Raw genomic sequence first — 24,330 nt, forward strand, 5'->3', positions numbered from 1 at the left:
AAAAAAATTATTCCCTATTTATTCCTTTCTATTTTGAGAGGTTTTGGCAGACAAAGAAGATAAATGAATACTATAATCCACCATTTTTTATAGATTTTTTTTCCCAATACATATTTTTACTCTGAACTTCATTAACTTGTAATAACTATGATGGTTACCTTTATGTGTCCACTTGTATGGGACACTGAGTGCCCATGATCTGTAGTGAAACATTATTCTGAGCGTTTCGTGAGGGTGATTTTTTTTGGTCATTTAAATTAATTAGACTGGTCATTAATTAATAGACTGATTTAGGTCATTAAATTAACAGACTGAATAAAGGAGATTGATTTCCTAATGTAGATGGACCTTGTCCTATCAGTTGATGGCCAGAAAAGAACAAAAAGCCTGATCCTCCCCTGAGTAAGAAAGAATTACTCCTGCCTGCCAGTCTTCAATCTAAGGCTGGTTTTTCCTTCCTCCTGACTTGAACTAAAGCACTGACTCTTCATGGGTATTGAGCCTGCTGGCTTCCAGACTAGAACTATCATCAGCTCTCCTGGTTCTCAGGCCTTTGGACTCTGGCTAGAACTGCACCATCATCTCTCCTGGATCTGCAGCTTGCAAACTGCAAATCTTGGGCCTCTCAGCCCCTGTAACTGTGTGAGTCAATTTCTTATAATTAATAAATGAATGAATACACACACACACACACACACACACACACACACACACACACACACACTTCCTATTGGTTCTGTTTCCCCAGAAAACCCTGACTAATGCAGATAATGATACCACGAGTGGTTTTAGAGGAACAGGTTTTAAGGATGAGTTTTCTGAATTCGTTCCTGGGCCTCTGGAATTGGATCTCTTACCTGACTACATTTGAAGATGTTAGTGCTCTATTTGCAATAACAGAGTACTGAGAGTCCATAGCATGATCTGACAGGAAGATATGCAAAATATCACCACTGTTTATTCCTAATCAACCATTTATAAGAATCAAGAATCTGCATAATTGTGCATATGATACCTTCAAACATTTCTTATTAAATTAATAAGTATGACATCAGGTAGTTACTCCTAATATCACCGGACAAAGTAGGGAATGAAAAGAGCTTATTGCCCAGAAATTTGAACTCCCAGCTCAAATACAGCAAAAATAACCTGAGAGCTTCTAAGTGTCCCCAGAAGGGGAGCCTAATCTTTTGTAGCCACAGGGCTGAGACCTCTGAAAATCAAACCCAGAATTTCCTCCTTCAACTGGTGAGATTACAACACAAATTGGAACTCCCAGACTTGCAGGGTAACTACCATTAAAATGAGGGCATTAGGGAGAAAGAATGTGATCCTAAAACTTGTCTTGGGGATGTGTGGGAAGACCCTGATATCTGTAGAAGCAGAAAAGTTCTAGGTCAAATGAACAAGAGTCTAACCTGAATTGTTGAGCCCCTAAAGACTGATGAGTCTTCCTTGCCAGTGGAAGCAGTTTCCTTACCCTTAAAAGAAAAGGCCTTTCCACTCCCAAGTAAAGAGATTAGCATTACATTGCCAGAGGAAATTGTAATGGCCTCCAAGGAGGAAGTTGCCTTCCAAGACAATGCTGATTCACCTCAGGACTCACCCCTACCTGGCGCCCATCTTTGCTTTTAGACCTATCACTAGACTCAAGTCTCAGCAGGCCCCTAAAAGTATGACCTGTGAGGAGGTGTACCAAAAGAGCTACTTGAAGGGTGCATGGATGGTTCAGTTGGTTAAGCATCCGACTTCGGCTCAGGTCATGATCTCACAGTTGGTGGGTTCAAGCCACGTGTTGGGCTCTGTCCTGACAGCTCAGAGCCTGGTGCCTGCTTTGGATTCTGTTTCCCTCTCTCTCTGCCCCTCCCCCACTCACACTCTGTCTCCATCTCTCAAAAAATGAATAAATATTTTTTTAAAAAAGGGAGCTACTTGAGTTTTCTAATTTATCCAGACAGAAGTGCAGGGAACATGTGTAAGAATGGATATAAAGGGTGTGGGATAATGGTAGAAGGAACATAAAGTTGGATCAGGCCAAATTTACTGTTATGTATGGGCTTACTAAGCAGAGATTCTACATGTAATGCTGCAGGTCAGGAATTTATTAAGAGCTTTAACAGTTTGTTGGTTAATTAGCTGAAACATGGACCAAAAGTTAACTCATCCTGAGCAAGTTGGAAATGCTGGATCTGTCTTGGTTTAAGGTGAAAGAAATGATTCAAAGGCTGTTAAGATTGGAGTGTTAAGAATGGGTTATTTCAGACCCACTCACTCACTCTGGGAAGGTCCAGCAGACACACCTTCCACAATAACTGTGAGAAATAAATTTGTGAGGGGAACCCCAGCAGGCCTAAATAGCTCTGTCATCACTCTTCTCTGTAGGCCACTTGATATTAGGAACTACAGTCACTGAATTGTAAAACCTAAATGCCACAGAAGTAACTGAATGCCAAATGGCCAGGGCCAAGTGCAGTGGCACTCAATGACAAAGGCAAGGTGGATATGGCTACCATAATAAACAGCAAAGTCAAAGGAGCAATCATAAAAGTCCAACTTGCAGACCTATGGCATTAGTTAGTTGATCATGGTATTCCTAGAAATAAAAACGGAGGAAGCCTACCAGTAAATTCTTACTACATCTGTAGAAGCAGAAAAGTTCTAGGTCAAGTGAACAAAACAGTATCATGGGCCCTCAATCAATTACCAGACTTGAGCCATATTACAGACCTAGAAGCCTTTAAATGAAGGAGAGGATGAGTCCCATTCAGGTAGTACCCTGATACACTGCGAAAAATTTATATTGGTAATCTTTCTCCCATCCATCCCCAATAGGACCTATGGCCTTTTACCAGGGTAACTGAGCACTGTGGAAAAGGAAAATAATCAGATCTTTCAGGGACTACTGGATGCTGGCTCTGAATTGACACTGCTTCCAGGAGACCCAAAACATCATGGTGGCCTACCAGTCAGAGTAGGGAGCTATGGAGGTCAGGTGATCAATGGAGTTTCAGCTCAGGTCGTCCGCATAGTGGGCCCAGTAGGTCCCTGAACCCCATCCCAGTTCTAGAATGCATGCCTGGAACAGACATAATCAACAGCTAGCAGAATCCCCACATTGGCTCCCTGACCTGTGGAGTCAGGGTTATTATGGCGGGAAAGGCCAAATGGAAGCCATTAGAACTGCCACTTCCTAGGAAAACAGTACACCAAAAGTAATACCACAATCCAGGAGTCACTGCAGAGATCAGTACCACCACTAAGGACTGGAAAGATATTCCAATACAACTAAGCTATTTGGCCTGTGCAGAAGACAAACCTTGGAGAACAACAGCAGATTATAAGCTTAAGCAGCTGGTAGGTGTAATTGCTGCTGTAGCTACTGTGGTTTTACTGCTTGAGCAAATTCACATATCTCCCGGCACCTGGTATGCAGCTACTGAATAGGCAAATACTATTTTCTCCACACTGGTCAATAAGGATCACCAGAGCGGTTTGCTGGCAAGGCCAGCAATACACCTTCACTGTCCTCTCTCAGGGGTATAGCAACTCTCCAGTCCTACATCATAATTTAGTTTGCAGGGATCTTAATCAACTTTTCCTTCCACAAGATATCACTCTGGCTCACTACATTGATGACATTATCTGATTGGATCTAGTGCGTAAGAAGTAGCAATACTGTAGACTAACTGGTAAGACATTTGCATGTCAGTGGAAAGTAAATCAGACAAAAATTCAGGAGTCTTCTACCTCAGCAAAATTTCTAGGGTATCAGTGGTGCGGGACATATCTAGATTTCCCTTCAAAAATGAAGGATAAGTTTTTACATCAGGCAACCAAAAGAGAAGTAAGACAATTAGTGGGCCTCTGAGTTTGGGGGGCAACACATTCCTCATGTGGGCATGTTACTCAAGCCCATTTACCATGTAACTTGAAAAACTGCTCGTAGAGCATGGACCAGAGCAAGAGAAGGCTGAAACAGGTCCGGGATGCCACAGAAACTGCTCTGCCAACTGGCCCCTTGCTCCACTAGATCCAATGGTGCTTGAAATGTCAGTGGCAGATAGGGATGCTGTCTGGAGCCTCTGGCAGTTCCTTAGAGGTAAACAGCACTACAGACCCTTAGGATTTTGGAACAAAATCCTGCCATCCTCTGCAGATAACTACTCTCCTTTTCAGATACAGCTTAGGCCTTACTAGACTGAACACTTAACTATAAGCCACCAGGTTACCATGGGACCTGAATTACCCATCATGAACTGGGTGTTATCTGACCCACCATACTTTAAAGTCTAGCATGCACAGCAACATTCCACCATCAAATGAAAGTGGCAGATACATAGTACAGCCTGAGCAGGTCCTGAAGATAACAGTAAGTTGCATAAAGAAATGGTCTAAATACCCTGGTCTCCATTCTTGCTTAACCGCTTTCTCTCTCTCAGCCTCTGGACTGGAACTACACCATCAGCTCTTCTGAGTGTCCAGCTTGCCTACTGAAGATATTGGCTCTTAAGACTTGTTAACCGACATAAACATGTAAGCTAATTCCATACAAGAAATCTTACATACACACATATACAGACATCCTATTAGTTCTGTTTCTCTAGAGAAACCTGACTAATACACTGACCAATATCTCTCATTTATATGTCCAGACCAAAAACAAACACCAAAAATAACTGAAATGTGAAAATGTTTAGGAAAGGTTTAAAGCCTTTACCACACTGAACAGAACATACAACCCCACAGCAAAAAGCTACCTGGGCATAAGGAAGGAATAAATATTATTCTACTTTTACTAATTTAAATCTACCCTAGTGGCTCTCTTTATAAACTCATTGCTTATATCCTCTCAAGATTCATATGCTGAAGCCCTAACCCTGATATAGTAGTATTTGGAGATAAAGATTTTGGGAGGTAATTAGGGTTAGATGAGGTCATGAGGGTGGAACCCTGGTCTGATGGAATTAGTGCCTTTATAAGAAAAGACACCAGAGAGTTTGTGCTCACTTTCTCTCTCTCCCTCTCTTTCTCTCTCTCTCTCCATGTGCACACAGAATAAGGGTCATGTGAGCACACAGCAAGATGACAGCCACCTATGAGCCCAGAGAAGACTGCAGGCATAGGGATCAGGCAGGAGAAACTCCCATCTATGCCCCCTGAGATCCTGAAAGGGCCCAAAATCAGTTCTAGCTTCTTCACAGCCACAGTCTGCCAACAGTCCTAAGGGCCCAGGGCCCCAGTGGGGGACACTCTTGTCTATAACCCTAGTATTTCTAAAAGGACACTCTACTTGGCTCTATCCCTAACAACTGCACTCTGTGAATATACTTTCTGGCACAGGGACCCAAAATGAGACTCTCCCAGCTGTAACCCCAGAAATCCTGAAGGGCCTTACACTTGGCTCCAGTTATATCACAGCCAGAGCCCACCACTAGATCCATCAACCAAGGAACCCATCTCCTGCATTCCCAAAAATTCTGAAAGGGATCTATACTCAGTTTCAGCAACTCCAAGCCTCAGTCCTCAAGCTGTCCTGCCAGCTTTTGGGGAACCAAGAGCAGATGCTCATGTCTACACATCAAGAGATCTTGAACTAGCCCTATATTCAGCTCCCAGCCCATCCAGCCAGTTAGGGACCCATCCTGGCCACCCAGGGATCCATCCAGTGAACAGAGAGCAGTATTCTCAGGTATCTGATGGGAGCCACACCAGTCCATGCACCTAGTAATAGGCCTGGTGTCTGAAGACCCAACTGTGGACTCTGAAGCAGACCCTTGTCTCAAGGCCACCTTACCTCCTGAACAAGGTACTACTACAGGAAGTTCAATCCACTCAGAGACCAGTCATGTTTTATGCCCACCCAAGCTCCTGATAACAGGCCCACCAATCACAGACCCCACTGTGGAGACAGACTTGTAACCAGCTCCAACCCAGCCTAAAATTCCAAGGTAATCCCATCAATACTGAAAATAGACAGGAGGTCTTTACCTGATGAAACCAGTATGTAAAGACTAGAAGAGGTGTTTATTCCTTCAAATACATAGCCACCAATGCAATACTACATAAGCATCAGGCAAATATGGCATCACCAAAGGAAACTAATAAAGTGCAAATAAATGACCCCAAAGAAATGAATATCTATAGGTTACCTGACAAAGAATTCAAAATAATCATCATAAAGAACCTGAATGAAATGAAAGAAAACAGAGACTACTAAACAAAATCAGAAAAACAATCAATGAACAGAATGAGTTTAAGAAAGAAGTAGAAACCATTAAAAGGAACCAAACAGAAATCCTGGACCTGAAGAATACAGTAACAGAAATGAAAACTTCAATACAGAGCTTCAAGAACAGATCTACTCATCCAGAAGATGGAATCAGCAAACTCAAACACTGTTTGAAATTAGCCAGTTAGAGAGACAAAAAATAAAAAAGAATGAAAAAGAGTGAAGAAAGCCTATGTGAACCATTATGGGACACCATCAAGCAAACAAACATTCATATCAGAAGATATGATTCAAATCAGAAGATTTCCTCAGAAGAGGAAAATGGAAGAAAGTTTATTTAAAGAAATAATAATTAAGGGGTGCCTGGGTGGCTCAGCCGGTTGAGAGTCCGACTTTGGCTCAGGTCATGATCTCACAGTTAGTGAGTTCAAGCCCTACATCAGGCTCTGTGCTGACAGGTCAGAGCCTGGTGCCTGCTTTGGATTCTGTGTCTCCCTCTCTCTCTGCCCCCTTCCCCACTCATGCTCTGTATCTCTCTGTCTCTCAAAAATAAACAAAAGTTTAAAAAGAATTTAAAGAAATAATAGTTGAAATCTCCCAAATGTTTGGAGAATATGGACATTCAAGTACAGGAAGCTCAAAGAACTCCATGTTAGAAAGCAGAAAGAGAAAGCAGCAAGATTCATCACATACAAAGGAACCCCTATATGGCTGTCTGTGGATGTATCTCTCTAAAGAAACTTTGAAAGCCAAAATAAATCATCGGGATTCTATATCCAATGTGCTAAACAGCAACAATAAAAAAATTGCCAACAAGGAATATTATACGTAGGAAAATTGTCCTTCAGATATGAAGGAGAGTTAAAGACATTCCCAGATAAAGAAAAACTAACGGTTCATCACCACTTGCCCTACCTTATAAGAAATTTTAAAGTGAATTCTTCAAGTTGAAATGAAAGGACACTAATAATATGAAAATATATAAAACCATAAAACTCATGGTGAAGGTAAATATATAGTTAAATTCAGAATACCTAACTATTGGGGCCAACATGGTAGAGAAGTAGGGGAGACTCCCCGTGTCTCTCAAACAAAGAAGTGCAGAAGCCAAAGGACTTTGAACACCAGAGTCTGGGAGGAAAAGAGACTGAATCTACCCAAAGAAAATGGGAGAGCTGGAGAAAAGATAGGTGGGTGACTGCAAACTGGGGGAGAAAAAAAAAAAAAAAAGACCACGTGGGCACAGAGGGGAGAGACAAAGGGAAGAGAAAGAGCGGCTAGGGAAGTGTATGACCATATCTGAACAGGAGAAAGACCTGGGACTGAGACTGAGAGAGATCCGATCTCTAACTGCTGGGCTTTCTTCGGACTGGGGCCAGCTCCCTGTTCGCACACCAGAGGCCTGGATGCAGTGGTATGTAAGGGGCTCAATCAGCACTTGGAGAAAGTGGTTCCCCGTCTGGAGGGTTGTGCAACAGTACAAAGCCTGTCCATGTCCATGTCTGCCACCCATGGGATCCGTGGCTGGGCCGAGGGCACAGTCTGCAGGAGGAAAAGGGAGCCATCTCCCTGGAGTGCTGTGGGAAAAGACAAAGCCTGCCTGAGTCCGCGACCGCAGGGACTAGCGGCGAGGGCAGCAGCTCAGTCCGCAGAAGGCAGTCCTCCCTGAAGTGCTGTGGCACAAAGCCAGCTGGGGCCACATATTGCCACGCTGAGAGGCGCTTCCCCACTGCCAGAACGCACGGAGAAGGACTTTGAATCCTAGCCAAGCGCAAGGTCAGGGGAGGTGGCAGAGCAGAAGGACCGCCCCGTCTGCGCCCATGGTGTGGCACAGTGAGGACGACTCAAACTGAGTCCACCGGGTCCAGGTCCATGGAGAAGAGACTGGGGGATCACCACTCCCCCCGCTGCCCCCACCACCACCAAGGCGGGGCCTCAGGAATCAGTTCAGGGGCCCATAGTAGAAGTGGGTCCAGACTACACCAAACCACGCCCCTTCGCACGGGGTAACCGTATATCCACCAGAGCCTCACAGACCCTGCGGAAAGCTCCTCCCACAAGCGCTGCAGCATTGCCTGGATTAACTCTAGGTCATAACTCTAGGTCAACTCTGGATGTATAGATATATTCTCCCCGCCCCCCACTTTCTCCTCCTTATCTCTTCCCTCTTCTAGGCTGGTAATTGTGGTTATTGGACTGTCTAAACACGCATATTTAATCCATTGTCTTGATACATGTTCTACACCTCCTTCTTTACACTCCTCTCTCTCTCTCTCTCTCTCTCTCTCTCTCTCTCTCTCATAATCAAGCCATATAGTTTCTCTGTCTGGGTAACTTTATCTTCGTTTCATTTTCACCACTTCCTTCTTTATTTTCCTTTCTCTCTCTCTGGATTAACACTTTTAGTCTCTCTGCCTAGTCAATATTTATTTTTTCTCCCCCCTCCCCCATCATTTCTCTCTTTGTATGTGCTCTTCTAGCACTGCCTCCACCCTCTTCTTTACTTGTAGTCAGTGTTTTGGGGTTTTTTGTTTTAGACTTTACTTTTTTGTTTGTGTTTGTGTTATTTGTTTGTGTGTTTTCGTCTCCTGTTTCTCTGTTTTCCTTTACAGGGCTACTCCAAGGAACAAATCAAAGCACACCTGGTGGAGGGTCCAAAATATCACTACCAGTAGGGTAATAAAATAACCAAGTCACAATAACAGAGAGCAAGTAACACTCTCCAAAAAAACACCTCCTGAAGGGCCAGGCCCTGGACAGTGTATGACCCTCCTTTAATACAGCAGTGCTCGCAGGTCCAGAGCACACAACAAGCTTTTAAAACACATAAGGGACAGAAAACTAGCCAAAATGACAAAACGGAAGAATTCTCCTCAAACGAAATTCCAGGAAGTAGAGACAGCTAACGAATTGATCAAAACCGATTTAAGCAATATGACTGAACAAGAATTTAGAATAATAGTCACAAAAGTAATTGCTTGGCTTGAAAAGAGCATAGAGGACAGCAGAGAATCTTTTGCTACAGAGATCAAGGCAGTAAAAAATAGTCATGATGAATTAAAAAATGCTATAAATGAGGTGCAAAATAAAATGGAGGGGGCCATAGCACAGATTGAAGAGACAGAAGAGAGAATAGGTGAATTAGAAGATAAAATTATGGAAAAAGAGGAAACTGAGAAAAAGGCAGATAAAAAAAAAAAATCCAGGAGTACGAGGGGAGAATTAGAGAACTAAGTGATGCAATCAAACGGAAGAATATCTGTATCATAGGAATTCCAGAAGAAGAGAGAGAGAAAGGGGCTGAAGGTATACTTGAACAAATCATAGTTGAGAACTTCCCTAATCTGGGGATGGAAACAGGCATTGAAATCCAAGAGGCACAGAGAACTCCCTTCAGGCGTAACTTGAATCAATCTTCTGTATGACATGTCATAGTGAAACAGGCAAAATACAAGGATAAAGAGAAAATTCTGAAAGCAGCTAGGAATAAATGGGCCTTAACATACAAAGGTAGACACATACAGGTAATAGCAGATCTATCTACTGAAACTTGGCCGGCCAGAAAGGAATGGCAGGACATCTGCAATGAGATGAACAAGAAAAATATGCAGCCAAGAATCCTTTACACAGCAAGTCTGTCATTCAGAATAGAAGGAAAGATAAAGGTTTTCCCAAACAAACAAAAACTGAAGGAATTCATCACCACTAAACCAGCCCTACAAGAGATCTTAAGGGGGACTCTGTGAGTGAAATGTTGCAAGGACCACAAAGTACCAGAGACATTACTACAAGCATGAAACTTACAGACATCGCAATGACTCTAAACCCATATCTTTCAATAATAACACTGAATGTAAAAGGACTAAATGCTCCAACCAAAAGACATAGGGTATCAGAATGAGTAAAAAAAAAAAAAAAAACAAGACCCATCTATTTGCTGTCTACAAGAGACTCATTTTAGACCTGAAGACACCTTCAGATTGAAAGTAAGGGGCTGGAGATCTATCATGCTACTGGAAGTCAAAAGAAAGTTGGAGTAGCCATACATAAATCAGACAAACTAGACATTAAATTAAAGGCTGTAATAAGAGATGAAGAAAGGCATTATATAATAATTACAGGGTCTCTTCATCAAGAAGAGCTAACAATTATAAACGTCTATGCACCGGATTTGGCAGCCCCCAAATATATAAAACAATTAATCACAAACATAAGCAACCTTATTGATAAGAATGTGGTAATTGCAGGAGAGTCTAATACTCCACTTACAACAATGGATAGAACACCTAGACAGAGAATAAATAAAGAAACAAGGGCCCTGAATGATACATGGGATCGGATGGATTTGACAGATACATTTAGAACTCTGCAACCCAAAGCCAAAGAATATACTTTCTTCTCAAGTGCACATGGAATATTCTCCAAGATAGATCACATACTGAGTCACAAAACAGCCCTTAATGAGTATAAAAGAATTGAGAACATAGGCACACTGTCAGATCACAATGCCATGAAACTTGAAATCAACCACAGGAAAAGTCTGGAAACCCTCCAAAAGCATGGAGGTTAAAGAACATCCTACTAAAGAATGAATGGGTCAACCAGGCAATTAGAGAATAAATTAAAAAATATATGGAAACAAATGAAAATGAAAATACATCAATCCAAATGCTTTGGGATGCAGCGAAGGCAGTACTGAGAGGAAAATACATTGCAGTCTAGGCCTATCTCAAGAAACAAGAAAAATCCCCAATACAAAATCTAACAGCACACCTAAAGGAAATAGAAGCAGAACAGCAGACACCCCAAACCCAACAGAAGAAGAGAAATAATAAAGATCAGAGCAAAAATAAAAAATATAGAATCTAAAAAAAGAGTAGAGCAGATCAATGAAACCAAGAGTTGTTTTTTTGAAAAAATAAACAAAATTGATAAACCTTTAGCCAGGCTTCTCAAAAAGAAAACAGAGAGAGGACCCAAATAGATAAAATCACGAATGAAAATGGAATTATTACAACCGATCCCTCAGAAATACAAGCAATTATCAGGGAATACTATGAAAAAGTATATGCCAACAAACTCGACAACCTGGAAGAAATGGACAAATTCCTAAGCACCCACACACTTCCAAAACTCAAACAGGAAGAAATAGAATATTTGAACAGACCCCTAACTAGTGAAGAAATTGAATCAGTTATTAAAAATCTCCCAACAAATAAGAGTCCTGGACCAGATGGCTTTCCTGGGGAATTCTACCAGACATTTAAAGCAGAAATAACACCTATCCTTCTAAAGCTGTTCCAAAAAATAGAAAGAGAAGGAAAACTTCCAGACTCATTCTATGAAGCCAGCATTACCTTGATTCCCAAACCAGACAGAGCCCCAGCAAAAAAAGAGAACTACAGGCCGATATCCCTGATGAGTATGGATGCAAAAATTCTCAACAAGATACTAGCAAATTGAATTCAACAGCAAATAAAAAGAATTATTCACCATGATCAAGTGGGATTCATTCCTGGGATGCAGGGCTGGTTCAACATTCGCAAATCAATCAACGTGATACATCACATTAATAAAAGAAAAGATAAGAACCATATGATCCTGTCAATCGATGCAGAAAAAGCATTTGACAAACTTCAACATCCTTTCTTAATAAAAACCCTTGAGAAAGTCCAGATAGAAGAAACATACTTAAACATAATAAAAGCCATTTATGAAAAGCCCACAAGTAATATCATCCTCAATGGGGAAAAACAGCGCTTTCCCCCTGAGATCAGGAACACGACAGGGATGTACACTCTCACAGCTGTTGTTTAACATAGTGTTGGATGTTCTAGCATCAGCAATCAGACAACAAAAGGAAATCAAAGGCATCAAAATTGGCAAAGATGAAGTCAAGCTTTCACTTTTTGCAGATGGCATGATACTCTACATGGGAAACCCCATAGACTCCACCAAAAGTCTGCTAGAACTGATACATGAATTCAGCAAAGTCGCAGGATACAAAATTAATGTACAGAAATCAGTTGCATTTTTATACACCAATAATGAAGTGACAGAAAGACAAATAAAGAAACTGATCCCATTCACAATTGCACCAAGAATCATAAAATACCTAGGAATAAACCTAACCAAAGATGTAAAAGATCTGTATGCTGAAAACTAAAGAAAGCTTATGAAGGAAATCGAAGAAGATACAAATTCCATGCTCATGGATTGGAAGAATAAATACTGTTAAAATGTCAACACTACCCAAAGCCATCTACACATTCAATGCAATCCCAATCAAAATTGCACCAGCATTCTTCTCGAAGCTAGAACAAGCAATCCTAAAATTTGTATGGAACCACAAAAGACCCCGAATAGCCAAAGTAACATTGAAGAAGAAGACCGAAGCAGGAGGCATCACAATCCCAGACTTAAGCCTCTACTACAAAGCTGTAATCATCAAGATAGCATGGTACTGGCACAAAAACAGACACTATCATAGACTCCAGAATAGAATAGAGACTCCAGAATTGGACCCATAAATGTATGGCCAACTAATCTTTGACAAAGCAGGAAAGAATATCCAATGGAGAAAAGACAGTCTCTTTTACAAATGGTGCTGGGAGAATTGGACAGCAACATGCAGAAGGATGAAACCAGACTACTTTCTTACACCACTCACAAAGATAAACTCAAATTTATCTTAGGTCCTTCATCTAAATGTGAGACAGGACCTAAATGTGAGACAGGAAACCATCAAAACCCTAGAGGAGAAAGCAGGAAAAAACCTCTCTGACCTCAGCCGCAGCAATTTCTTACTCGACACATCTCCAAAGGCAAGGGAATTTATTTTTTTTTTTTAATTTTTTTTTTCAACGTTTATTTATTTTTGGGACAGAGAGAGACAGAGCATGAACGGGGGGAGGGGCAGAGAGAGAGGGAGACACAGAATCGGAAACAGGCTCCAGGCTCTGAGCCATCAGTCCAGAGCCTGACGCGGGGCTCGAACTCACGGACCGCGAGATCGTGACCTGGCTGAAGTCGGACGCTTAACCGACTGCGCCACCCAGGCGCCCCTCCCCCCCAAAGGCAAGGGAATTTAAAGCAAAAATGAACTATTGGGACCTCATGAAGATATAAAAAGCTTTTGCACTGCAAAGGAAACAATCAACAAAACTAAAAGGCAACCAATGGAATGGGAAAAAAGATATTTGCAAATGACATATCAGATAAAGGGCTAGTATCCAAAATCTATAAAGAACTCACCAAACTCCACACCCAAAAGACAAAAAATCCAGTGAAGAAATGGGCAGGGGACATGAATAGACACTTTTCTAAAGAAGACATCCAGATGGCCAAACGGCACACGAAAAGATGCTCAACATCACTCCTCATCAGGGAAATACAAATCAAAACCACACTGAGATACCACTTCACACCAGTCAGAGTGGCTAAAATGAACAAATCAGGAGACTATAGATGTTTGGAGAGGATGTGGAGAAACGGGAACCCTCTTGCACTGTTGGTGGGAATGCAAACTGGTGCAGCCGCTCTGGAAAACAGTGTGGAGGTTCCTCAAAAAATTAAAAATAGATCTACCCTATGACCCAGCAGTAGCACTGCTAGGAATTTACCCAAGGGATACAGGAGTGCTGATGCCTAGGGGCACTTGTACCCCAATGTTTATAGCAGCACTTCCAACAATAGCCAAATTATGGAAAGAGCCTAAATGTCCATCAACTGATGAATGGATAAAGAAATTATGGTTTATATACACAATGGAATACTACATGGCATTGAGAAAGAATGAAATATGCCCTTCTGTAGCAACGTGGATGGAACTGGAGAGTGTCATGCTAAGTGAAATAAGTCATACAGAGAAAGACAGATACCATATGTTTTCACTCTTATGTGAATTCTGAGAAACTCAACAGAAGACCAGGGGGGAGGGAAAGGGGGGGTGTGGAAGTTACAGAGAGGGAAGGCAGCAAACCATAAGAGACTCTTAAATACTGAGAACAATCTGAGGGTTGATGGGGGGTGGGGGGGAGGGGAAAGTGGGTGATGGACATTGAGGAGGGCACCTGTTGGGATGAGCACTGGGTATTGTATGGAAACCAATTTGACATTAAATTATATATATATATATATATATATATATATATATATATATATATATGTGATTTAAATAAATAAATAAAGTAAAAAAAAAGAATACCTTACTATTTTAATGGTGCTGTGTAAATCACTCTATCTCTAGTAAAAAAAAAACTTAAATAAAAATAACTAATAACTTATTAATGGATGCACAATATAAAAAGATGCTAAGTATGACACAATAGTTTAAAATATGAGAAGTAAAAGTGTAATGCTTGTGTATGCAATTGAAGGTAAGTTATTATCAGCTTAAAATAGACTGTTATATCTACAAAATGTTTTATATAAGCCTCACACTAACCACAAAAGAAGAAACATAGTAGAACACACAAAAGAATTAAAGCATACTCTAAAAATAAATAAATAAATAAATAAATAAATAAATAAATCATGAAAGAAGATAGTAAGAAAGGAAAAAAGGAACAAAAGAACTAAAAACAGTCAACAAACAATGAAATGGCAATGAGTCCTTAGCTATCAATAATTACTTTAAATAGAAATGAACTAAAGTCCCATATCAAAAGACACAAAGTGGCTGAATAGACTTAAAAATATATACATATCCAACGATATGCTGCCTAAAAGAGGCTCACTTATAGTGTTAAGGACACACAGGTTGAAAGTGAAGGGACAGAAAAACATATTCTATGCCAATGGTAACCAAAAGAGCAGGAACGGCTATATTTATATCACATATAATAGACTTAGTCAGAATTGGTTGCAAGAGACAAAGAAGGCCATGAAATGGGGATAAAGGAGACAATTCATCAATGTAATAATTTTAAGTATTTATGTACCTTCCACTGGAGCATTTAAATATTTAAACCAAATAGTGACAAAAGTGAAGGGAGAAACAGACAGCAGTACAATACTAGTAGTAGACTTCAATACCCCACTTTCAACATTGGATAGGTCATCCAGACAGAAATTTCTTTTTATTTATTTTGAGAGAGAGCATGTGTGAATACGTGAGCAGCTGGGGAGGGCAGGCAGAGAGGAAGAGAATCCCAAGCAGGCTTCACACTCTCAGTGCACAGCCAACACAGGGGCTCAATCTCACAAACCGTGAGATCGTGACCTGAGCCAAAATCAAGAGATGAATGCTTAGCCAACTGAGTCACCCAGGTGCCCCCAGACAGAAATTTAATAAGGAAACAGCGGATCTAAAGAACTTTATAGACCAAAATGGATCTAACAGACATAAACAGAACAGCCATGCAACAGCAGCAGAATACATACTCTTCTGAGGCACACACAGAACATTCTACAGGATACAATTTATGTTGGGCCACAAAGCAAGACAACATATTTAAGAAGACTGAAATCATATCTAGTATCTTTTCCAATCACAATGGTTTGAAACTAGAAATTAGTAACAGGAGGAAATGTGTAAAATTCACAAAAAATGTGGAAAGTAAACAACACACTCCTGAACGACCAATCCTGTCATTTGCAACAACATGCATGGACCTTGGGGACATTATTCTAAGTGAAGAAAGTCTGACAAAGACAGACAAATACCATATGATCTCACATATATGTGGAGTCTTTAAAAAAAAAGGGGGGGGTGAAGCCTCACTCATAGGAAAAATGGGGAGATGTTGATCCAATAGTACAAATCTCCAGTTAAAAGATGAGTAAGTTCTGGGTATCTAATAGTCAGCCTGATGATTGTAGTTAACAATATTATACACTTGAAAGTTACCAAGAGAGTAAATCTTAAATATTGTACCGCCAAAAAAAAAAAAAAAGAAAAAAAATTATATTTATGGGAGGTTATAGAAGTGTTAACTAACCTTACTGTGGTAGTCATTTCACAATATATACATGTATCAAATCATCACACTGTACACATTAAACATATAGCATATTAAATGTTAATTATATCTCAATAAGATGGGGCAAGGGAGGGATGGGGAGCCAAAAGGGAGAAGCAAAGATCGTAGAAACATTATTTGAGATTCTGGGTTCCAAAGCTCTTTATTTGATTCTTTGGTTTAAATCAATTAATCCTGTTATACTTTAATTCAATATTATCTGAGTTTTTTGTGGGACTTAAGAGTACTGACTACAATCTACAGAGTAAAAGTTCATAAATTCAAAAAACATCAAAAGTAGACAGTTTCAGAAACACAAAAGTAAATTCACCAACACATAGAATCCGGGAATATATCTAAAGAAAAATTTGTTACCAGTGTGTGCTCCAGGAATGCAAAAATAATTTAATGTTAGGGAATTTATTGATATAACCCAGCACATATCAATAGGTCAAAGGTAAATAATGATTATTTTTTTTAATGTTTTTATTTATTTATTTTTGAGAGAGAGAGATAGAGAGCACAAGTTGGGGAACAGCAGAGAGAGAGAAGGACACAGAAAATCCAAAGAAGGCTCCAGGCTCTAAGCTGTCAGCACAGAGCCCAACACAGGGCTCAAATTCACAAACTGCAAGATCATGACCTGAGCTGAAGTCAGACGCTCAACCAACTGAGCCACCCAGGTGTTCCAAATGATTATCTTAATAGTATCTAATATTTTTTAAATATTTAATATTTTAATGTCAAAGAACTACTTATAAAATGTAAAATCTACTGTTTATTTTTATTCTTATTCAATATGATGAAAAGGATACTGCACTAAGTGAAAAATACTATGTACCCCAAGCGATTAGCCAAAATCATACATAACCTTGAAAGGCTAAACACATTCCCACTCACGTCAGGGTCAAGACAAAGATGAACACTATCACTATTTACAATTATTCTGGAAGTGCTATCATTGCAATTACACAAGAAAATAAATCCAAACTGTAAATATGAGAAAGGAAACCAACTTTTTATCATTTGCAGATGATGACTTTTTCTTAGAAAATTCTAATATAATTGACAATAGAAATAGGTAACACTAAGTGTATGCCTGGTAACAAAATAAACATATACAAATGAATTTTTTTCTGAATATCCATAATACCCAGTCAAAAATACAAACAAAATAGCTTTTCTTGTCAGTAAAAACCAATTAGAAATTGAAATATAACAAAACAGAAAATATAACAGGAGAAAATGGGCCTATTCATAATAACAATAAAAATCTACCCAATAATAAAATTAACAAAAAACATAAAGACCTTTATTAGTAAATCTTTAAAAGAAGACCCCTCAAAAATGGCCACACATACCATGTTCTACTTTGAGAAGACTCAATAATGTAATGATGTCACTTTTCCCCATTATAAGTTTATAAATTTAATGCCATCCCAACCAAAATTCCAAAGCATTTTTTAGTTTTTTAGATTTTAATTTTTTTGCACCTCAACAAACATTATCTCAAGTTCATCTGGAATTATAAGCAAATAAAAATAGCCAAGAGAACTAGGAAAAAAGAATGGGAGGGTATTTGTATGACCAGATAAGAAAAATACATTATAAAACCAATAAAAACTAAATCAAGGCAGTACTGACGCATAAGTAGTTAGACCCATCAACGGGCATGAAGAGGGAAAAAACAAAAATTAAGCCCTAGAATATATAAAAATTTAATCGGTAATTTAAATAAAATTTCAAATTAAAGGAAAGAGATTATAAATGAGGTTAAGGCAAATGATAAGCCATTCTGAAAAAAAAATGGCATTAGAACTCAGCATACAGTAATGAATAAATGATAAAAGAGAAAAAAAAGAATGCCAACCTCATACTATATACACTCAACATTCCCCTGGATTAAAGAGGTATTAAATAAAAAACAAAATCTACTACAAAATACAAGAGAATAATGATCTGATATACTGATAAAGGTCTTATAAAACATGTAAGTAAAGTTAGAAACCATAAAGGAAGAGAATAACAGCTTTAAATACATAAAAATGCAAACACAGCAAAAAAAAAAAAACAACTAAAAACAAAAGAAAGAAGAGGCAAGAAGTAAGCTGGGCAAAAACATCATATATGTATATTTATATATTATACTTGTTACATATGACGTAAATTAATTAAGGTTCTTTAAAATCAGTAAGAAATCAAATTCAAAATCAATAAGAAAACAGGCCAATTTTTAAGTGTATAAAGAACATCAACATGGCAAATCACAGAAGAAGGAATAAATATATAGAGACAAAAAAATTCAACATCACTAATAATTAAGAAAAAAGTAAAATAAAAAGGAAACCACCAACGAAAGCTTGAAAATGATAGCTAATCTTGACTATGGTGTGAAGAATTAAAACATTTCCCACTAAAAACTGGTTGGAAGGTAAACTATTAAAGCTTTTTCTAAAGAGAATCAGGCACGGGCACCTGGGTGGCTCAGTTGGTTAAGCGTCCAACTCCTGATTTCGACTCAGGTCATGATCTCACGGTTCATGAGTTTGAGCCCAGCACTGGGCTCCATGTGCTGATAGCGCGGAGCCTGGTCGGGATTCTCTTTCTCCCTCTCTCTTTGCTCCTCACCCACTCATGCTGCTCTCTCTCTCTCTCAAAATAAATAAATAAACTTAAAAAAGTAAAAGAGAAATCATGCAAAACTCTAAAACCTTAAAAAGTATGTACAACCCATTATAGTAGTTTCACCTCAGAAAACAATCATAATATTCTGAAATTTTTATTTATAAAGCCATTTACCTCAGCATTGTTTATAGTAACTACAGCAATCGAGTTTTTTTTTTAATTTTTTTTTTTTAACATTTATTTATTTTTGAGACAGAGAGAGACAGAGCATGAACGGGGGAGGGTCAGAGAGAGGGAGACACAGAATCTGAAACAGGCTCCAGGCTCTGAGCTGTCAGCACAGAGCCCGACGTGGGGCTCGAACTCACAGACTGCGAGATCATGACCTGAGCCGAAGTCGGCCGCTTAACCGACTGAGCCACCCAGGCGCCCCTCGAGTTTTTATAGTGGCAACAACAGGCACAAAAATATAAGGGTCTTTTTGTAGGAAAGGAGGAACAGAACCGGAACTGAAAACTCAGTACACAATGACTGAGGTAACTAGCAAGTCCACCCATCTTTTTTATGGTCACCTTATCAGTCACTTGTGTTCTCTCTCTCTTCCCCCTCCTCTACTCTCCTTTAAATTGGTTTCTTCAATTTGCCCAACACTCCTGCTCCCCCATATCTTTTGTATATGACTGAAGTTTGCCATAACCATTCTAGCCCTGCTCTTGCTTCATAGCATCGCTGAAGAATTCTTACAGTTTCTGCCCTATTCTTAATAGTATTTCTTAATTATATAGTCCCCCCCAAAAGGAATTTGTCCTAGCTCATCTTATCATATAGAAACCAATGGTAGTGAGTCAGGAGCTGGCTGACTCTTGACTCATATCTGATCCAAACAGCAGTGATCAGGGTAGCAGAGAGCATGGGGGGACAAACATTATGACATTTCTAGTACTACACATTCTAGTCTAGAGACACACAATCATACACACACACACACACACACACACACACACTCACAATCCTGGCAATCACCTAAATGTCCCAATAATAGCAGACTGCTAATAAATTATAGCACCATTGATAATGGAAAGAAATATGCACAGTATACTGCAACACAGACTAGTGGTTATAATATATGACTACCAGTGAAATCTGGATAGTAGAATAACAGCCATTCTTAATTTTGTATTTTCCAAAATCTCTACCAAAAAAACATTAGATTTCTTTCATAAATAAGAAAAGAATAACCACTTACTTTGCATAATGTTTTTTATATTTTTTTTAATTTTAAATTATAAATAGAAAACATTCTGATTACCTTTCCATCATCACATCTTGTACCCTCGTTCACCATCCCAGGATCTGGAACATCCGATCCTAGCTGGAAATCCACACCCCAACATTTGGTGCCTCTACTGGGAGTCTGAATTATAGCAGGCACAATTCCAAATACAGGCATGTCTTGTACATTCTCACACTGAAGCTTTCCACACAAAGCATTCCTGTAAGATAGAGAAATAATGCAAACATAAAATGTACCCACTGTAGATACAAAATAAAAATCATATATTTGGACACATAGAGTTTTTTTTTTCTTTTTTACTTAAAGAAAGTTTACTGATAGTTAGCTGAAGGGAGTCTCAACAGAGAAAGCATATAAGAGCAAAGGCACCTAAGCAGGTCTCTTCAAATATGGCAGAGATAACTGGATGCTAGGATGAAATCAGTAGGTGTACCAGGTGGTGTTCGTGCTCCTTCTCTCCCCACACCTACTCTCTCTTTACTATCAGTTTAGAGCTCAAACACGTCTAACTAAAGAGTTGTTTATAAATATAATTTTATAAATGCTTTTCCATAGAAAATAATAGAACTATACCAAAATTCGGTTGTGACTTCTTACAGAGTTGCTATAAGGAGAAAATTAGATTCTGTACTATAAAATAACTAAGAAAGGACTCCACCCTTCATGGCTTGGGCTAAGCTAACTCTTAGTTACTTAATTTAAGACTCAATTCATTAACTCATTAATTCACTAATTCAATTCACTGATTCAATATTACAACTCTATGAAGGGCTATCTGACTACAATTCCTATCACCAAGGCTGTGTTAGCTAAATGCCCTTCCTGTATCCTTCCATTACACACTAAATACCACTAATATCAACTCTTAAGATGCTATATTGAGGGGCGCCTGGGTGGCACAGTCGGTTAAGCATCCGACTTCAGCCAGGTCACGATCTCGCGGTCCGTGGGTTTGAGCCCCGCGTCAGGCTCTGGGCTGATGGCTCAGAGCCTGGAGCCTGTTTCTGATTCTGTGTCTCCCTCTCTCTCTGCCCCTCCCCCGTTCATGCTCTGTCTCTCTCTGTCCTAAAAATAAATAAAAGTTGAAAAAAAAATTTTTTTAAAAAGATGCTATATTGAAATTTTCTGATTGCCTTGTGATCCAAGAATCTACCCTATACTAGAATCTCCTTTATGTTATCACTGCCAAGTCAATATAGGATATTGTTTTCCTCTAATTCACCAATTCCTCTAATTAATCACCCCCTAAAAATTCCCAGTCTAGCTTTCATAAAACTATTTTATTTCTTGAGCTAAAATTTATATCCTTATAACTTTTCCTCATTGGTCCCAGACCTTCCACATGAGATCACACAGCTAATAGCAAATGTCTTTTCCTTCTTCCACATGGCAGCTATTTTAGGACAATTATCACATAGTTCCTAAATACTTATTCACCAGAGCAATATCTTATAATCATTTCTCATGGAACAAGGAAGCTCCCCTCTAAATATGTTCCAGGTTCTCTCATTGCCTCTTGAAGCACAGTGCTCAGAGCAGGGCATGAAATTTCAGTTATAGCCTGAAAGCAAATAACATAACAGAGCTCACATTTCCTATATTCTAGATACTGTACTACTATTAGGCCCATGATTACAGTAGCTTTTATGGTAACTACATTACATTATAGATGCCCTTGAACTGATCACTAGCTAAAATTCCTATTTACTTTTTGCATATATTGTTAAGTCTCCTCTTTCCTCCATCCTGCACTTAAGGGTTAGCAATTTTGTCTCATTTACATTTATTCTTATGTCACCATTTATTCCCTAGTTAACCTGAATAAAGTGTTTAAACTTTCTGAGCTTCAGTTCCTTCATCTGAAAAACAAGAGATAAATAATAATGTCTATCTCACATAGTTGGTTGAAATTAGATATGAAAACCTCTAAAACATGGGGCGCCTGGGTGGCTCAGTCAGTTGAGAGTCTGACTCTTGATTTCAGCTCAAATAATGATCCCAGGGTTGTGGAATCAAGCCCCACGTCAGGCTCCATGCTGAGCCTGTAACCTACTTGGGATTCTCTGTCTCTCTCCCTCCATTTCTCTCACCCACCCTCTCTCTCTCTCTCTCTCTTTCTCTCTAAAATAAAGAATAATTTTTTAAAAAAGAAAACCTCCAGAACAAAGTGTAGCATAAAGCAGACCTTAGTTAACATCTGTTGGACCTACCAAAATTCAAGCTGTGATGATATACTCAGTGTTTCATGTGTAGTCTTGGTGACATGTTAAAAAGCAAAAGGAAAATACTCTTAATGTATAAAAAGCCATAGGACACCTAGATGGCTTAATTGGTTAAGTGCCCGAATTCAGCTCAAGTCATGATCTTACAGTTCATGAGTTCAAGCCCCACATGAGGCTCTCTACTGTCAGCATGGAGCCTGCTTTTTATTCTCCGTCTCCCTCTCTCTCTGCCCCTCCCCTGCTCACTCACTCTCAAAAAAAAAAAAATAATTTTTTTTAAATTAAATATATATACATAAAGCTGTTACAAATCAGTAAGAAAAAATCCACTTCCACAGAAAAAATTAGCAAAGATACAAAAAAGGCAATTCACAAAATAAGGAATACAAACAGCCAACAAAGCTAAGAGGTGTTCATGGTTATATTATAAAAGAAAATTCTATCACAAGCCTCAATAGAATAATTGCTTCAGGCAAGGATCATCAATGCATATTAAACTGTGAAGCAAAACATTGGTGGGAGCAAGTTCCAGGCTCAGCATGGAGCCTGACATGGGGGTTGGGGGCTTGACCACTAATAAAAAGACAACCCAGAATTATGTGCCTCCTTGACATCATGTGCCACTTACGAAGTATTCTTCCCTAAAATGTTTAACCTGAATCTAATTGACTTTAGATTTAACTTCTGATTTATAGAAAATATAGGGATAGAGACACATATAAAGCAACACTGAGAAGAAACTATCAAACAAATCCAGATCACGGGCCATACTAAAAGAACTGGCCCAGTTATTTCCCTCAGATCACTGTCGTCAAAAAGAAAAAAAATTAATGAAGAAGACTACATATTTTATATTAAAAGTGACATAAGTGGCATGACAACTAAATGTGATGCATGATCCTTGACAGAATCCTGATGTGGCAAAAAAAAAACAGCTATGAAACACAACTTGAGGACAGTTGGAGAAACTTTAATATTGACCAGGTATTACATGATATTAGGAAATTATTAATTTTGGTAGGTATGACATTGGTATTGTGAATGGCCTTATCTGTCAGAGATGAATACTAAAGAATTTAGGAATGAAGTATCATAATGCCTATAATTTATTTAAAAGTGGTTCAGCCAAGTCTAGACAAAGGAAATATGATAGAATACCAACAATGTTTTTAATCTAGAATATATGGGTTTCATCATACTTCTACTCCTTCTGTATATTTGAAATACTCCTTCTACTCCTCTGTATTCCTTCTGCTCCTCTGTATATTTGAAATTTTTTGTTTAAAAAGTTCATGGGATCAAGCCCTGTGTCAGGCTCTGAGTTCAAAGTGTAGAGCCTACTTGGGATTCTGTCTCTTTTCCCTCTCTCTTATGTGTGCTCCCCCCACTTATGTGTGCTCACACTTTCTCCCTCTCTCAAAATAAATAAACATTTTTAAAAAACGGGGGCACCTGGGTGGCTCAGTGGGTTAAGCATCTAACTCTTGATTTTGGCTCAGATCACGATCTCCGGGTCGTGGGACTTGAGCCCCACATCAGGCTCTGCACTGAGTGTGGACACTGCTTAAGATCGCTTGCTCTCTCTCTCTCTCTCTCTCTCTCTCTCTCTCTCTCTCTCTCCCCTCCCCCAACCCTCTGCTCCTGTCCCCCATTCACGCTCTCTCTCTCTAAAATTAAAAAAAAACAAAAAAAGAAACATCTATTTGATATAACAAATTGGAAAAGTCCATCCAGCTAACCCTAGAACATTACATGTTTGAACTGCACAGGTCCACTTAACACATGGATTTTTTACAGTGCAGTCCTGCAAATGTATTTTCTCTTCCTTACGATTTTCTTAATAACATCGTCTCTAGCTTACTTTATTATAACAACACAGCATATAATACATATAACATTCAATCAACTATTTTTTTGTTATTGGTAAGGCTTTTGATCAATAGTAGGCTATTGTAATTAAGTTTTAGGGGAGTCAAAAGTTATAAGTGAATTTGTGAC

The 24,330-nt window shown here is 39.0% G+C and overlaps 1 protein-coding gene across 2 annotated transcripts in view; it reads right to left on the reverse strand.

The window, feature by feature from the left end:
• ADAM9 (ADAM metallopeptidase domain 9) overlaps positions 1 to 24,330 on the reverse strand; it is a 146,970-nt gene that overhangs the window by 31,744 nt on the left and 90,896 nt on the right. For both annotated transcript variants that reach the window (XM_040453743.1, XM_040453829.1), the window contains exon 16: positions 20,126 to 20,309. In XM_040453743.1, coding sequence (XP_040309677.1) covers positions 20,126 to 20,309 — 184 coding nt within the window. The remainder of the gene's footprint in view (positions 1 to 20,125; positions 20,310 to 24,330) is intronic.

This window comes from Herpailurus yagouaroundi, unplaced genomic scaffold (genome assembly GCF_014898765.1).
Source record: "Herpailurus yagouaroundi ecotype Mexico unplaced genomic scaffold, PumYag 28, whole genome shotgun sequence".
Lineage (NCBI taxonomy): Eukaryota > Metazoa > Chordata > Mammalia > Carnivora > Felidae > Herpailurus > Herpailurus yagouaroundi.